We start from the raw sequence: 17,693 nt of genomic DNA, 5'->3' as shown, positions 1-17,693 counted from the left end.
ACAGGAAGCAAAGAGTAGGAGTAAATGGGGACTTTTCAGAATGGCAGGCAGTGACTAGTGGGGTACCGCAAGGTTCTGTGCTGGGGCCCCAGCTGTTTACACTGTACATTAATGATTTAGACGAGGGGATTAAATGTAGTATCTCCAAATTTGCGGATGACACTAAGTTGGGTGGCAGTGTGAGCTGCGAGGAGGATGCTATGAGGCTGCAGAGTGACTTGGATAGGTTAGGTGAGTGGGCAAATGCATGGTAGATGAAGTATAATGTGGATAAATATGAGGTTATCCACTTTGGTGGTAAAAACAGAGAGACAGACTATTATCTGAATGGTGACAGATTAGGAAAAGGGGAGGTGTAAAGAGACCTGGGTGTCATGGTACATCAATCATTGAAGGTTGGCATGCAGGTACAGCAGGCGGTTAAGAAAGCAAATGGCATGTTGGCCTTCATAGCGAGGGGATTTGAGTACAGGGGCAGGGAGGTGTTGCTACAGTTGTACAGGGCCTTGGTGAGGCCACACCTGGAGTATTGTGTACAGTTTTGGTCTCCTAACCTGAGGAAGGACATTCTTGCTATTGAGGGAGTGCAGCGAAGGTCCACCAGACTGATTCCCGGGATGGCGGGACTGACCTATCAAGAAAGACTGGATCAACTGGGCTTGTATTCACTGGAGTTCAGAAGAATGAGAGGGGACCTCATAGAAACATTTAAAATTCTGACGGGGTTAGACAGGTTAGATGCAGGAAGAATGTTCCCAATGTTGGGGAAGTCCAGAACCAGGGGACACAGTCTAATAGTAAGGGGTAAGCGATTTAGGACCGAGATGCGGAGGAACTTCTTCACCCAGAGAGTGGTGAACCTGTGGAATTCTCTACCACAGAAAGTTGTTGAGGCCAATTCACTAAATATATTCAAAAAGGAGTTAGATGAAGTCCTTACTACTAGGGGAATCAAGGGGTATGGTGAGAAAGCAGGAATGGGGTACTGAAGTTGCATGTTCAGCCATGAACTCATTGAATGGCGGTGCAGGCTAGGAGGGCCGAATGGCCTACTCCTGCACCTATTTACTATGTTTCTCTGTTTCTACTTGGGGGTAGGGTTGCCAAGTCTGGCTGGAGATATTCCTGGAGGCTTCATCACATGACCTCCCCCCCTCCGTCCCGCCATTGGTCTCCCGACACATTCTTCCTCACGGTGCCCTGCCGGCCCACGGCCAGGGAACTTCCTCCCCCGATGATTCTTCTCCCGGGTCTTTTGCTCGCAGCAGTGTCCTGGAGATGAATCTTCAATTCCTGGAGACTCCAGGGCAATCCTGGAGGGTTGGCAACCCATACTTGGCGGCCAGGATTGGCGCGAAAGTAGGGGAATGGGGCGCGTTTAACAGGGGCCCCCAATTTCTGAAGGTATTTCCACGTAGCGGGTGGGGAAGGGGGAGGGCCGGCTGGTGCTATGCCCAATTGGGGCAAGGGGGGGATGTAGGCAAAGAAGAACCTTGAGTTGGGGGCAGGGATTCAGGTGTAGATAAAGAAAGACAGACTTGCATTTATATAGCGCCTTTCATGACCACCGGATGTCTCAAAGCGCTTTATAGCCAATGAAGCACTTTTGGAGTGTAGTCACTGTTGTAATGTGGGAAACGCGGCAGCCAACGTGCGCACAGCAAACTCCCACAAACAGCAATGTGATAATGACCAGATAATCTGTTTTTGTGATGTTGATTGAGGGATAAATATTGGCCAGGACACCGGGGAGAACTCCCCCTGCTCTTCTTCGAAATAGTGCCATGGGATCTTTTATGTCCACCTGAGAGCAAACGGGGCCTCGGTTGGACGTCTCATCCAAAAGCTGGCACTTCTGATAGTGCAGCAATCCCTCAGTACTGCCCCTCCAACAGTGCACAGCTCCCTCAGTACTGACCGACAGTGCGCCACTCCCTCAGTACTGCCCCTCCAACAGTGCGCCGCTCCCTCAGTACTGCCCCCTCCGACAGTGCGCCGCTCCCTCAATACTGCCCCTCCGACAGTGCGCCGCTCCCTCAGTACTGCCCCTCCGACAGTGCACCGCTCCCTCAGTACTGCCCCTCCGACAGTGTGCCGCTCCCTCAGTGCTGCCCCCTCCGACAGTGCGCCGCTCCCTCAGTACTGCCCCCTCCGACAGAGCGCTGCTCCCTCAGTACTGCCCCGCTCCCTCAGTACTGCCCCGCTCCCTCAGTACTGACCGACAGTGCGCCGCTCCCTCAATACTGCCCCTCCGACAGTGCGGCGTTCCCTCAATACTGCCCCTCCGACAGTGCGGCGTTCCCTCAATACTGCCCCTCCGACAGTGCGGCGCTGCCTCAGTACTGCCCCCCGACAGTGCGGCGCTGCCTCAGTACTGCCCCTCCGACAATGCGGCGCTCCCTCAGCACTGCCCCTCCGACAATGCGGCGCTCCCTCAGCACTGCCCCTCCGACAATGCGGCGCTCCCTCAGTACTGCCCCTCCGACAATGCGGCGCTCCCTCAGTACTGCCCCTCTGACAGTGCGGCACTCCGTCAGTACTGCCCCTCCGATAGTGCGGCACTCCGTCAGTACTGCCCCTCCGACAGTGTGGCGCTGCCTCAACACTGCACAGGGAGTGTCAGTCTGGATTTTTGTGCTCAAGTCCCTGGAGTGGGATTCGAACCCATGACCTTCTGACCCAGAGGCGAGAGTGCTGCCCACTGAGCCACAGCTGACACTTGGCAGCCGATAGGCCTGCTGCCCGTTTGCGCTGTTTTCCGCCGAATGGCCTGCCCGGTTCTGGAGCGGAAGAGGGCGGAGGAGGAGAGGGGGTGGCCTTCACTCCGCCTGGCAGCTACTCAGCTGTGTTAAAGAAAAAAAGCAATATCGCCACGGAGCCAACAGAGAATGGCTGGTAAATGAGACTTGGCAAGCGTGGCAGACAAACCTGGGAAGCGATTAAAAATAAAATAATTCCCTCAAAAGCTGCAGGGTGAAGGAAGAGGTGGTGTTGGAAAGAATAATTCATTAGAGCCTGTTTCCTGCTAGCTGCATCCCTGTTGCTAATGTCATGGTAACAGGACTGGCTACACCATAGGTCCGAGAATGGCTGTGGAACATTTCACCCCTCCCTCCTCTCGCTCTGTTCTCCAACCTGTGCAAATTAGTTTGATAGCTCTGTCCCGGAGTGCCCCAAGCTAATTTGGGCACAGCTTCCTCCTCCTTGAAGAAATTGCTGCTTTATCGAGCTGATAGGACTGGAACTACACATTTTGCTTCCGTGTGAATTAAACACTTGTCAACGCGAGAGATGTTTGCCCTGGGGAACGCAGACCTCCTTTCCATTACAGGCATCGAAGATTTTCTCCTCACTGTTGTTTGAACCAAAACGGTTCACTGCCAGAATTGAGGTAATATCGATCGGAATATTGAGGCCCCAATGTCCCATCGAACACTTCCAGGGCAGATACAGGACGGGTTTGATGCAAAGTGAAGCTCCCTCTACATTGTCCCATCAAACACTCCCAGGTAGATACAGCATGGGTTAGATACAGAGTAAAGCTCCTTCTGCACTGTCCTGTGAAACTCTCCCCGGGCAGGTGCAGCACGGGGTAGATACAGAATAAAGCTCCCTCTACACTGTCCCATCAAACACTCCCAGGGCAGGTACAGCACGGGTTAGATACAGAGTAAAGCTCCCTTTGCTCTGCCATAACAGTGTGCCTTAGTTTGAACCTTAGAGTTACAGTGTACTGGTTGGCAGACAGGAAGCAGAGAGTCGGGATAAACGGGTCCATTTCAGAATGGCAGGCAGTGACTAGTGGGGTGCTGCAGGGCTCAGTGCTGGGACCCCAGCTCTTTACAATATATATTAATGATTTAAATGATGGAATTGAGTGTAATATCTCCAAGTTTGCAGATGACACGAAACTGGGTGGCGGTGTGAGCTGTGAGGAGGACGCTGAGAGGCTGCAGGGTGACTTGGACAGGTTAGGTGAGTGGGCAAATGCATGGCAGATGCAGTATAATGTGGATAAATGTGAGGTTATCCATTTTGGGGGCAAAAACACGAAGGCAGAATATTATCTGAAAAGAGGAGGTGCAGTGAGACCTGGGTGTCATGGTTCATCAGTCATTGAAAATTGGTATGCAGGTACAGCAGGCGATGAAGAAGGCAAATGGTATGTTGGCCTTCATAGCTCGGGGATTTGAGCATAGGAGCAGGGAGGTCTTACTGCAGTTGTACAGGGCCTTGGTGAGGCCTCACCTGGAATATTGTGTTCAGTTTTGGTCTCCTAATCTGAGGAAGGACATTCTTGCTATTGAGGGAGTGCAGCGAAGGTTCACCAGACTGATTCCCGGGATGGCTGGACTGACATATGAGGAGAGACTGGATCAACTGGGCCTTTATTCACTGGAGTTTAGAAGGATGAGAGGGGATCTCATAGAAACATATAAGATTCTGACGGGACTGGACAGGTTAGATGCGGGAAGAATATTCCCGATGTTGGGGAAGTCCAGAGCCAGGGGACACAGTCTTAGGATAAGGGGAAGGCCATTTAGGACTGAGATGAGGAGAAACTTCTTCACCCAGAGAGTTGTTAACCTGTGGAATTCCCTGCCGCAGAGAGTTGTTGATGCCAGTTCATTGGATATATTCAAGAGGGAGTTAGATATGGCCCTTACAGCTAAAGGGATCAAGGGGTATGAAGAGGAAGCAGGAAAGGGGTACTGAGGGAATGATCAGCCATGATCTTATTGAATGACAGTGCTGGCTCAAAGGGCCAAATGGCCCACTCCTGCACCTATTTTCTATATTTCTATGCGTGTCGTGCACCAATGTATGAATCTTCTTTATCCATTCAATGCTCTCTGAGCGCCATTGGTAATTTAGTGCCAGCGTGTGTTGGATCGGGGACAGTTTTGTGAATGTGGGACCCCACCCACTGGACTCAGGCTGCCTGAACCTCATGTCACGCAGGACCCGATGTTTCATTGTCACTTACCTCCCAGGTCACAAGTACACTTGTGGTTGACATGCAAGCAAGGGAAGGTGCTTTACACTGCATCGGTGGTCCCGTTGCTGTTGTGAGTTCTGTTGCTTCAGAGTAAGGCCCATACTATCAGAATGAAAAACAGAAGTAAAACATCAGTTGCTGCGAAAGAAATGCTTGAATTTATATATCACCTTTCACAATCCTCAGGACGTCCAAAAAGGCTTCTCACATAATGAACGTTAGGGTAGCGTAGTCCTTGTTACTGGGTTAGATGCTTCATTGGCTGTAAAGCGCTTTGGGACGACCTGAGCTCCTGAAAGGCGCTATATAAATGCAAGTCTTTCTTTTTTGGGGGAGGCGAAATTGCTCCGAGCTCCCATTGGGTAACCTGCTGGGGCGGGACTTCCTGCGGCCAGTGCAAAAGTCCCGCCCCGGCCGCTGAATTGGGCTCAACGCCCCTCAAAGGAAGTGCAGCGAAATGTCGCGTGTTCCACTTCCTGTCGGGGCGGTTCCAGCGGCGGTAACGGGGCTGAGCTGTTCAGCGCCCCGCGGAGGTTCTGCGGACGCTGACGTGCTTCAACACTCCTTCCCTTCGCTTACAGGGGATGGCCGCTGAGCACTCTGCGAGGCCTCCGATGGTCGCCGCTGGACCACCGAGGCAGCGTGGGACCACAACCGGAGCCCGTCCCCCAAAATGCAGTGCGGGGCGGCACGATGGTGGTCCGGACCAGACTGGGGGCGGGCGGGGAGGGGGGGGAGCGACGACAACCTGAAGCTGACGTGAGAGTCGGCAGAATGTTGAAGATGGCGGCCCGAGACACTGGCGATCTCCCTTTAACCCCGCTCACACCCCCCCACCCCCAACCTCCCCCCGCGAACGGATGTTGGCCAGCTTCACGGGACAGAAAGGGGTCGCCCTGTGTAACTGTGGGGTCACCACACAGGGCGAAGTCGTCAATGCCGGCTGCGCGGCGGCACGCGGCAATTTCCCGGGAGCCGGTAACACCTCCCCCGGCCCCCCCACCACATCCCCCGCTACCCCCACCCCACCTCAACCCCCACCTCCCACCTCAATCACCCCCCCACCACACCCCCCGCTACCCCCACCCCACCTCAACCCCCACCTCCCACCTCAATCACCCCCCCACCACACCCCCCGCTACCTCCACCCCACCTCAACCCCCACCCCACCTTAACCCCCCCTCCACCACACCCCCCGCTACCCCCACTCCACCTCAACCCCCCCCCACCACACCCCCCGCTACCCCCACTCCACCTCAACCCCCCCCCACCACACCCCCTGCTACCCCTACCCCATCTCACCCCACCCCACCTCAAACCCCGCCCCCCCCACCACACCCCCCGCTACCCCCACCCCACCTCAACCCCCCCCCCCACCACACCCCCCGCTACACCTACCCCATCTCACCCCCACCCCATCTCACCCCCACCCCACCTCAACGCCCACCCCACCTCAACCCTTGCCCCACCTTAACCCCCCCTCCACCACACCCCCCGCTACCCCCACTCCACCTCAACCCCCCCACCACATCCCCCGCTACCCCTACCCCATCTCACCCCCACCTCACATCAACCCCCACCCCACCTCAACCCCCACTCCACCTCAACCCCCCCCACCACACCCCCCGCTACCCCTACCCCATCTCACCCCCACCCCACCTCAACCCCCACCTCCCACCTCAATCACCCCCCCACCACACCACCCGCTACCCCCACCCCACCTCAACCCCCACCCCACCTCAACCCCCACCCCACCTCAACCCCCCCTCCACCACATCCCCCGCTACCCCCACTCCACCTCAACCCCCCCCACCACACCTCCCGCTACCCCTACCCCATCTCACCCCCACCCCACCTCAAACCCCGCCCCCCCCACCACACCCCCCGCTACCCCCACCCCACCTCAACCCCCGCCCCACCTCAATGCCACCCCCCCCACCACACCCCCCGCTACCCCCACCCCACCTCAACCCCCCCCACCACACTCCTCGCTACCCCCACCCAACCTCAAACCCCGCCCCCCCCCACACCCCCGCTACCCCCACCCCATCTCAACCCCCACCCCACCTCAACCCCCACCTCCCACCTCAATCACCCCCCCACCACACCCCCCGCTACCCCCACCCCACCTCAACCCCCCCCACCACACTCCTCGCTACCCCCACCCAACCTCAAACCCCGCCCCCCCCCACACCCCCGCTACCCCCACCCCATCTCAACCCCCGCCCCACCTCAACGCCCCCCCACCCCCACAACACCCCCCGCTACCCCCACCCCATCTCACCCCCACCCACCTCAACCCCCGCCCCCCCCACCCGCCGGCGAAACGTGTTAACACCTCTGATTTATTTTTTCTTTTCAAAATCCAGAGGCCTGGACGAATACTCCAGAAAATGGCAGTTCCAATCCCACCACAGCTGTCTTGTGAATTTGAATCCAGTTTTAAAAGAGATGGAAATAAAAATACAGTCTCGGTAAAAGTGACCAGGAAGCTATCAGATCATCGTCAAAACCAACCATGTTCACTGACGTCCCTTTAGGGAAGGAAACCTGTCGCCCTCACCCAGCCTGGGCCTCTACGTGACTCCAGTCCCACACCAACGTGGTTGACTCTTGCGCCAAGTGAGCTGGCCATGACGGAGCCTGACACGAGTGCAGCGGGCAGAGTCGGAGGGTGTTCAAGTGAAAGGTCATGGCGTTTCACCCCACGGTTGGAGACAAGGGGATATAAACCAGGAAGTGGCCGGGGGTGGTGGAGGTGGAGGCGGGGATTAGGGCTTGTCCAAGCTTGGTTTCCGGAAGTCTGTCGGTTGCCGGAGATATGGAAGGCTAAGGGCGGGGGTAAGTTCAGAGTCCCTGTGAGAGAGTGAGTTTGAGGTGTAAATGGCGTGCTGAGACTTGATTTCAGGAGAGAGAGGGAGAATAGTGTTTAGGATTGTACATTTCACAAAGTCTTTGTTATGTATGCAAACCTCACCAATGTGTAAGACTTGCCACCAGGGGGCACACCTGTGGGAGACCTATGGGTCACCTGTGCACCTTGGGGCAAGCAGGTATAAAAGGCAATCCACCATGCTGCTGCCTCACTTTGGAGTTAGATTAAAGAGACCAAGGTCACAATGGTTTGAGCTTACAACACAGTCCCGTGGAGTTATTCTGAACTTAACAGTCTTACAGCACAGAAAGCGGCCATTCGGCCCGTCGTGCCTGTGTTGGCTCTTTGAAAGAGCTGTCCGACTAGTCCCACTCCCCCTGCTCTTTCCCCATGGCCCTCCTATTTGGAAAGTTACTATTGAATCTGCTCCCACCGCCCTTTCAGGCAGCGTATTCCCGATCACAACTCACAGCGTTAAAAGTAACGTTTCCGCGTCTCTTTGAAACTGTGTCCCACACCCAAGTACAGGTCACCAATAGGTATCAATCGGAGCAATGGTCCTAATACTGACCCCTGGGGGACACCAGTGTCTGAATATCCACAACCGTTCACCACCATTTCGCAGTTTGGCAACAGCGGAAGAGGAGCGATCACATCATCGCCACGGGTCACAACCCTGTGTTGTCACCATCTCTGGTCCCGCCAGCTCTACTGCTTGGGTCTGCCATGGCCCTGGGGCACATCGCACTGTTGATAAATTCGAGCGAGGCGGGACTGGCAGGGCGTAGCAAGGAATGGCCAGAGAAGGCTCGTCTACAGAAGCTAGTGTATTCCGGTACCTTCTTAAAACAACAACAACTTGCATTTCAACATCACCTTTAACATAGCAAAATGTCCCAAGGTGCTTCACAGCATTATCCAACAGAACTTGGATACCGAGCCAGAGGGAGATATTAGGAACAGTGACCAGGAGGAGGCCATTCAGCCCTTCGAGTCTGTTCCGCCATTCAATGAGATTACGGCTGATCTGTATCCTTACTCCATCCATGGTCAAAGGGGTAGGTTTTAAGGAGTGTCTTAGAGAGGTAGAGAAACTGTTCCCATCGGCGTTAGTGTCGAGAATCGGAGGACACGGATTTCAGGTAATTGGCAGAAGAACCAAAGGTGACACTTGGAAAAACCTTTTTACGCAGCGAGTGGTTAGGATCTAGAATTCACTGCATGAAGGAGTGGTGGTGGCAGATTCAATCGTGGCTTTCAAAAAAGGGAATTGGTTAAGTACCTGAAAGAAAAAAAAATTGCAAGGGTATGGGGAAAAGGGCGGGGGAGTGGGTCTAACTGAGGTGCACTTGCAGAACCAGCACGCGTCCGACAGACCGATTGGCCTCCTTCTGCGCTGTAACCATTCTGTGATTCTGTGAGAGGTAGAGAGGTGGAAAGGTTTAAGGAGGGAATTCAAGAGCTTAGAGCATAGGCGGCTGAAGGCACGGCCACCAATGGTGAAGCGAAGGGAATCACGACGGCGCAAGAGGCCAGAATTGGCGGAGCGCAGAGATCTCGGAGGGTTGCAGGGCTGGAGGTTGTTACAGAGGTAGGGAGGGGGTGAGACTATGGAGGGTTTTGAAAGCAGGGTGAGAATTTTAAAATCAAGGTGTTGCTGGACTGGGAGTCAATGTAGGTCAGCACAAGCTCAGCGGGTGATGGGTGAAGGAGATTTGGTGTGAGTTAGGATTCGGGCAGCAGAGTTATGGATGAGCTGAAAGCAGACTTGAACGGATGTGGTGGACAACTGGTTTAGTTATTCATCGGCAGGTCTGGCTGGACCAGATAAAGCATTTTCCAGTCCTATATTGTCCGCCAAAACTGCTCACTATTCCACAATCATTTTTTTCTCTACTGCTAACCGTCATCTTAAACCACTCTTCCCCGTCTCCTCTACCCTCACCTCCAACAACAAGTGCAAGGAGCTCATGGACTTTTTTGTCTCTAAGATTGAGACCATCCATTTGGCCGCCTCTGCCTCTTCCCTTCCTTCCCCTAGCCCATCGGGCCAACCTTGCTCTGAGGATCCCCCTGCCCTAGCCCTGAACTTGAATCTCTCTCCAGTTTCTCTCCAATCGCCCCTCATAAACTCTCTGGGTACATCTTGTCCACGAGACCCACTTCCTGCTCCCTTGACCCTATTCCCACTAAACTGCAGACCATCCAACTTCCTTTTTTGGCTCCCATGTTAGCTAACATTGTTAACGGTTCTCTCTCTCTTCAGCTACTGTCCCCTTCTCCCTCAAATCGACCGTCATCACCCCTCTCCTAAAAAAACCAACCCTCGATCCCTCCATCCTTGCAAACTATCACCCGATTTCCGGCCTCCCTTTCCTCTCCAAAATCCTTGGACCTGTTGTCGCCTCCCAAATCCGTCCCCATCTTTCCCACAATTCCATGTTTGAATCCCTCCAATCCGGTTTCCGCCCTGCCACAGTACCGAAACAGCTCTCATCAAACTCACAAATTACATCCTTTTGTGACTGTGACAAAGGTAAACTATCCCTCCTCGTCCTTCTTGACCTGCCTGCAGCCTTTGACACGGTTGACCACTCCATCCTCCTCCAACGCCTCTCCACCATCGTCCAGCTGGGTGGGACTGCCCTCGACTGGTTCCATTCTTATCCATCTAATCATAGCCAGAGCAACTGCTTCTCTTCCCACTCCCGCATCATTACCTCTGGTGTCCCCCAAGGATCTATTCTTGGCCCCCTCCTATTTCTCATCTACATGTTGCCCCTTGGTGATATCATCTGAAAACACAGAGTCAGTTTCCACATGTACGCTGATGACACCCAGCTCTACCTCACTACCACTTCTCTCGACTTCTCAATGGTCTCTAAATTGTCAGACTGCTTGTCCCACATCTAGTACTGGATGAGCAGAAATTTCCTACAATTAAATTACGGGGAGATCAAAGCCATTGTTTTTGGTTCCCACCACAAGCTTTGTTCCCGAGCCACTGACTCCATCCCTCTCCCTAGCATCTGTCTGAGGCTGAACCAGACTGTTCGCAACCTTGGTGTCTTACTTGACCCTGAAATAAGCTTTCGACCACAAATCTGCAGCATAACTAAGACCGTCTATTTCCACCTCTGCAACATCGTCCGTCTCCACCCCTGCCTCAGCTCAGCTGCTGTTGAAACCCTCATCCATGCTTTTGTTACCACTAGACTTGACTATTCCAACGTACTCTTGGCTGACCTCCCACATTCCAAAACTCAGCAGCTCGTGTCCTAACTCGCACCAAGTCCTGTTCATCCATCACCCACTGTGCTCGCTGACCTACACTGGCTCCCGGTTAAGCGACGCCTCGATTTCAAAATTCTTATCCTTGTTTACAAATTCCTCCATGGCCTTGCCACTCCCTATCTCTGTAATCTCCTTCGGCCTTACAACGCCCCCCCACCCCCCCAACAAGATGTCTGCACTCTTCCAATTCTGCCGTCTTGAGCATCCCTGATTATAATCACTCAACCATTGGCAGCCGTGCCTTCAGCTGCCTGGGCTCCAAGCTCTGGAACTCCCTCCATAAACCACTCCATCTCTTTACCTCTATTTCTTTCTTTAAGACGCTCCTTAAAATCTACCTCTTTGACCAAGATGTCCTAATTTTTCCTTATGTAGTTCAGTGTCAAATTTTTGTTTTATAACAATCCTGTGAAACGCCTTGGGACTGTTTACTACGTTACAAGGCGCTATATAAATACAAGTTGTTGTCATTGTTGTTGAAGTGTATGAAGGGTTCAAGGTAGGTGGGAGGCCGGGCAGGAGAGTATTGGAGTAAGTGTGGGGGTTACAACGGGGCATGGATGAGGGTGCCAGTAGCAGATGGGCTGAGGCAGGGGCAGAGACCAGGCGATGTTAGGGAGCTGGAAGCAGGCGGTCTCGGTGATGGAACGGATCTGGGTTGGGAAGCCGAGCTCAAGGTGCAGTGGCGGACACTCACCCCTGCTTCGTTGGCGGCTCTCAACCTGAACTGGTAGGCGGTCCCGGGCAGGAGGCTGCTGACTGTACATTCCAGCTCAGGACCGTGGTAAATCTCCGAAGGTTCCAGCTCTCCTTCACTCATCTCCAAACTGTACGCCATCACCATCGAGACTCCATCTGATGGCGGTCCTAGAGAGAACAATCAATTCAATTAATTCACAGCATGGTCCTCAGCCATGGCCAAGCTTTTATTTCCTCCCCCCACCCCGATCCCCGTACCCACCCCCACAATAATTTCTCTCCGTCCCCACTCTCGCAACAGGAGTAGGCCATTCATGGCTGATCGCGGCTGATCTGCACCTTGGTTCTGTAATCCTTAATACCCTAACCCAACAAAAATCTTATCAATGAAATTTTCAATTGACCCCCAGCCTCAACAGTTTTTGGGGGAGAGAGTTCCAGATTCCCACTGCCCTTTGTGTGAAGTGCTTCTTGACATCACCCCTGGCTCTAATTTTAAGGTTATGCGCCCTTGTTCTGGACGCCTCCCAATAGAGGAATTAGTTTCTCTTGATCTATCCTGTCAAATCATCTTAAACACCTCTATTAGATCACCGTGTATTTTCTATCCTCGAGGGAATGCAGTCTTAGTCTTCACTCCTGAAAGTGACAACCTGTACTGGAGAAAGGAGGCAGCGAGTCTCGCCAGGCATTGGGCAGCTCAACCCATGTCACCACAGACGGAGACAACCCAACTCCGAATATCGGTCGTCTATCAGAGACAGGCATCATTTCCACTTGTGGATCACAAGAAAGCCTTGGGCCTCCCTGCCCTGGTTCCCCACTCTCCCCCAAACACATCACAAGTTCACTAGGTTGATTCCAGAGATGAGAGGGTTGACTTATGAGGATAGGTTGAGCCTATACTCATTGGAGTTCAGAAGAATGAGAGATGATCTTATTGAAACTTATAAGATAATGAGGGGGTTCGACAAGGTGGATGCAGAGAGGATATTTCCACTCATAGGGGAAAGTAAAACTAGGGGGCATAGTCTTAGAATAAGGAGCCACCCATTTAAAACTGAGATGAGGAGAAATTTCTTCTCTCAGAGGGTTATAAATCTATGGAATTCTCTGCCCCAGAGAGCTGTGGAGGCTGGGTCATTAAATATATTTAAGGCGGAGATAGACAGATTTTTGAGCGATAAGGGAATAAAGGGTTATGGAGAGCGGGCGGGGAAGTGGAGCCATGATCTTATTGAATGGCGGAGCAGGCTCGAAGGCCCAAATGGCCTACTCCTGCTCCTATTTCTTATGATCTTATGTTCACTCGGAGCGGTCCCACCCCCTCACCAGGCCGACAGTGACCTTTCCCATGGCTCCCTGCCTGTGGATTCCTGTCGCCTCAATTCCCGCTCCCGCCCTCTGACCCGGTACTGGACATAGCTGGGTTACTGAGTAGATTCATGGCAATGGGACCCCAGTCGTTCAGATTGCTCAAAGCTCCGCACCCCCCCCGGAACCCTTGCGTTCGCCACCTGTTTTGGGGTTCACGTGCTCCCACCCATGCCCAGCCCCACCCCCCACCATTTAAAATCGGGGCCTATAAGTAAGTTCAAAAGGAAAATGGATATTTTCCTGGAGAGGGAAGAGATTGAGAAATGCACCCCGGTAAATTCCCTGAATGCAGACGTGAATTGGAGCCAATACAGAGAATCACACCTACTTCCCTCCACCCCACACCCCAGTCTTTGTTTTAAGGGCATCAACCGTGACTCAGTGAGCAGCACACTCGTCTCTGAATCAGAAGGCTGTGGGTTCGAAACCCACTCCAGAAACTTAAGCATATAATTCAGGCCGATACTGCAGTGCAGTGCTGAGGGAGTGCTACAATGTCAGAGGTGCCATTAAACCCGAGGCCCCACCGGCCCTGTCAGGTGGCTGTAAAAGATCCCACTATTTCAAAGAAGGGCAGGGGAGTTCTCCCAGGTCTCCTGGCCAATATTTATCCCTCAATCAACATCACTAAAACAGATCATTATCTCATTGCTGTTTGTGGGAGCTTGCTGCGTGCAAATTAGCTGCCGCGTTTCTTGCAGTACAACAGTGGCTACACTTCAAAAGGATTCTAGGGCTGGCGGGGGCATAGTCTAAAAATTAGAGCCAGACCTTTCAGGAGTGAAACTAGGAAACACTTCTAGACACAAAGGGTGGTAGAAGTTTGGAACTCACTTCCACAAACGGCAATTGGTGCTAGATCAATTGTTAATTTTAAATCGAGATTGATAGCTTTCTGTTAACCAGAGGTATTAAGGGTTATGGTGCAAAGGCGGGAATATGGAGTAACGTCGCAGATCAGCCATGATGTCACTGCATGGTGGAACAGGCTCGAGGGGCTGAATGGCCTCCTCCTGTTCCTATGTTCCATTGACTGTGAAGCCCTTGGGGACATCCTGAGGTTATGGAACATTCTGTACGATTTCATGTTCTTTCTCTAATGGGTGGCAAATCAAGTGGGGTGCGTGTTGGGAATGCGCATTTATAAAGTGGTTGAGAGGGCGGGAAAGTAGGGCTGGGATCAATCAAGAAACAAACAGTCGATGGTCTTTTTTTGTGATCCTAGAATCTCCAAAATTTAGAGTGAAAGTGGGGGGGGTAAGTAAACTAATCTTCAGTGGCTTTGCTCTCCAATGAATTGCACAAAGGAAGAGTATCCAGAAGAACATAAGAACATAAGAATTAGGAGCAGAAGTAGGCCATTTGGCCCCTCGAGCCTGCTCTGCCATTCAATAAGATCATGGCTGATCTGATCATGGACTCAGCTCCACTTTGCTGCCCATTCCCCATAACCCTTCACTCCCTTATCGTTCAAAAATCTGTCTATCTCCACCTTGAATATATTCAATGGCTCAGCCTCTACAGCTCCCTGGCGTAGAGACTTCCAAAGATTCACGACCCCCGAGAGAAAAGATTCCTCCTCATCTCCGTCTTAAATGGGCGGCCCCTTATTCTGAAACTATGTCCCCTAGTTCTAGATTCCCCTACGAGTGGAAATATCCTCTCTGCAGCTACCCTGTCAAGCCCCCTCAGAACATGTTTCAATAAGATCACCTCTCATTCTTCTAAATTCCAATGAGTACAGGCTCAACCTGCTCAACCTTTCTTCATATGGCTATCACTTCATCTCAGGAATCAACCGAGTGAACCTTCTCTGAACTGCCTCCAATGCAAGTATATCCTTCTTTAAATACGGAGACCAAAACTGTACGCAGTACTCTAGGTGTGGCCTCACCAATACCATGTACAGTTGTAACAGGACTTCCCTGCTTTTATACTCTATCCCCCCCGCCGCCCCCCCCGTAATAAAGGCTAACATTCCATTTGCCTTCCTAATTACTTGCAGTACCTGCATACTAACTTTTTGTGTTTCTTATACGAGGTCCCCCAGATCCCTCTGTACAGCTGCATTCTGTAGTCTCTCTCCATTTAAATAACATTTTGCTCTTCTATTCTTCCTACCAAAGTGGATAACCTCACATTTTTCCACATTATAATCCTTCTGCCAAATTTTTGCCCACTCACTTAACTTATCGATATCCCTTTGCAAACTCTGTGTCCTTCTCACAATTTGCTTTCCGACCTATCTTTGTATCGTCAGCAAATGTAGCAACAATACACTCGGTCCTTTCAGCCAAATCATTAATATAGATTGTAAATAGTTGAGGCCCCGGCACTAATCCTTGTGGCACCCCACTAGTCACTGTTTGCCAACCGGAAAATGACCCATTTATCCGACTCCCTGTTCTCTGTTAGTTAGCCAATCCTCGATCCATGCTAATATATTACCCCAAGCCCATGAACTTTTATCTTGTGTAGTAACCTTTTATGTGACACCTTAGCGAATGCCTTTTGGAAATCTAAATACACAACATCCACTGGTTCCCCTTTATCCACCCTGCTCCTTACATCCTCAAAGAACTCTAATAAATGTGTCAAACACGATTTCCCTTTCATAAAACCATGCTGACTCTGCTTGATTATATTATGATTTTCTAAATGTCCTGCTACTACTCCCTTAATGATGGACTCCAGCATTTTCCCAATGACAGATGTTAGGCTAACTGGTCTATGGTTTACTGCTTTCTGTCTCCCTCCTTTCTTGAATAGGGGCGTCACATTTGCAGTTTTCCAATCCACTGGGACCTTTCTAGAATCCAGGGAATTTTTACAGATTACAACCAATACATCCACTATCTCTGCAGCCACTTCTTTTAAGACCCTAGGATGCAAGCCATCAGGTCCAGGGGACTTGTCCGCCTTTAGTCCCATTCATTTTCCTTGTACTTTTTCTCTAGTGATCGAGAGTTTTAATTTCCTGCCTCCTCTTTTCCCTCTGATTTTCTACTATTATTGGGATGCTTTTAGTGTCTTCTACTGTGAAGACAGATACAAAATATGTGTTCAAAGCCTCTTCCATTTCCTTGTTTCCCGTTATTAATTCCCCAGTCTCATCCTCTAAGGGACCAACATTTATATTAGTTACTCTCTTCCTTTTTATATACTTGTAGAAGCTCTTACTGTCTGTTTTTATATTTCTTGCTAGTTTACTCTCAATCTATGTCCTCCCTCTTTATTATTTTATCTGTCATCCTTTGTTGGTTTCTAAAGTTTTCCCAATCTTCTAGTCTGCCACTAATCTTCGCAACATTGTATGACTTTTCTTTCAATTTGATACCATCCTTAACTTCCTTAGTTAGCCACGGATGGTTCATCCTTCTGCTAGAATTTTTCTTTCTCACTGGAATCTATCTTTGTTGAGAGTTACGAAATATCTCCTTAAGTGTCTGCCACTGCTTATCTACCGTCTGACATTTTCATCTATTTTCACAGTGCATTTTAGCCAACTCTGTCTTCATACAGGATTTCTGTTCTAATTTAGGTGATTATATTTGCCATATCTTGATGAAAGGAAGAGGCTGAAACATTAGGATCTCTTTGATCTGCGTGAGCTATGATTAAAGAAGCTTGTTGCATTAGGATTTAAGCCGTGAGTCAAAAATGCGCAGAGAATAAAGGGCACCGACTGACTGCCGTTTATAAACTCCCCACAGGCATACTCCTTCTAAATGCCAAAAGGCTATTTTTGCATTTCTGTATGTCTTTCCGAAGCTCTGTCGCCCACACTTCAATTCACAAGGTCAGGGAAGGTGCAGGGGTCATGCACTTGAGGTAGAACTAGGTTAGATGTCAGGGGGCCCTTCTGTTCTGAGGGGATCATAGGTCTATGGGACAACTCGTGCCTATCCACTGCAATCGTTTCAAACGAGAGCTGGATCAGTTCCTGATCACCGCGTACAAAGGGCAGGTGGAATGAAACGTAATGTCTCTAAATTGTCAGACTGCTTGTCTGACATCCAGTTCTGGATGAACAGAAATTTTCTCCAATTAAATATTGGGAAGACCGAAGCCATTGTCTTCGGTCCCCGCTACAAACTGCGTTCCCAAGCCACCGACTCCATCCCTCTCCCTAGCATCTGTCTGAGGCTGAACCAGACTGTTTGCAACCTAGGTGTCATATTTGACCCTGAAATGAGTTTCTGGCCACATATCCACGGCATAACTAAAACCGTCTATTTCCACCTCTGTAAGATCGCCCGTCTCTGCCCCTGCCTCAGCTCATCCGTTGCTGAAATCCTCATCCGTGCCTTTGTTACCTCTAGACTTGACTATTCCAATGCACTCCTGGCTGGCCTCCCATATTCTACCCTACGTAAACTTGAGGTCATCCAAAACTCGGCAGCCTGTGTCCTAACTTGCACCAAGTGCATCCCTGTGCTCGCTGACCTA

General features: G+C 51.3%; 1 protein-coding gene across 3 annotated transcripts in view; it reads right to left on the bottom strand.

Moving 5' to 3' along the window:
- The window catches only part of fndc3ba (fibronectin type III domain containing 3Ba), a 411,236-nt gene that overhangs the window by 128,004 nt on the left and 265,539 nt on the right, over positions 1-17,693 (bottom strand). For all 3 annotated transcript variants that reach the window (XM_070882439.1, XM_070882441.1, XM_070882440.1), the window contains exons 19-20: positions 11,866-12,035; positions 4,988-5,101 (exon numbers count right to left, since the gene is read on the bottom strand). In XM_070882439.1, coding sequence (XP_070738540.1) covers positions 4,988-5,101; positions 11,866-12,035 — 284 coding nt within the window. The remainder of the gene's footprint in view (positions 1-4,987; positions 5,102-11,865; positions 12,036-17,693) is intronic.

Source organism: Pristiophorus japonicus, chromosome 6, assembly GCF_044704955.1.
Source record: "Pristiophorus japonicus isolate sPriJap1 chromosome 6, sPriJap1.hap1, whole genome shotgun sequence".
Classification (NCBI taxonomy): domain Eukaryota; kingdom Metazoa; phylum Chordata; class Chondrichthyes; family Pristiophoridae; genus Pristiophorus; species Pristiophorus japonicus.
This window is presented reverse-complemented; position numbering and strand designations above follow the sequence as displayed.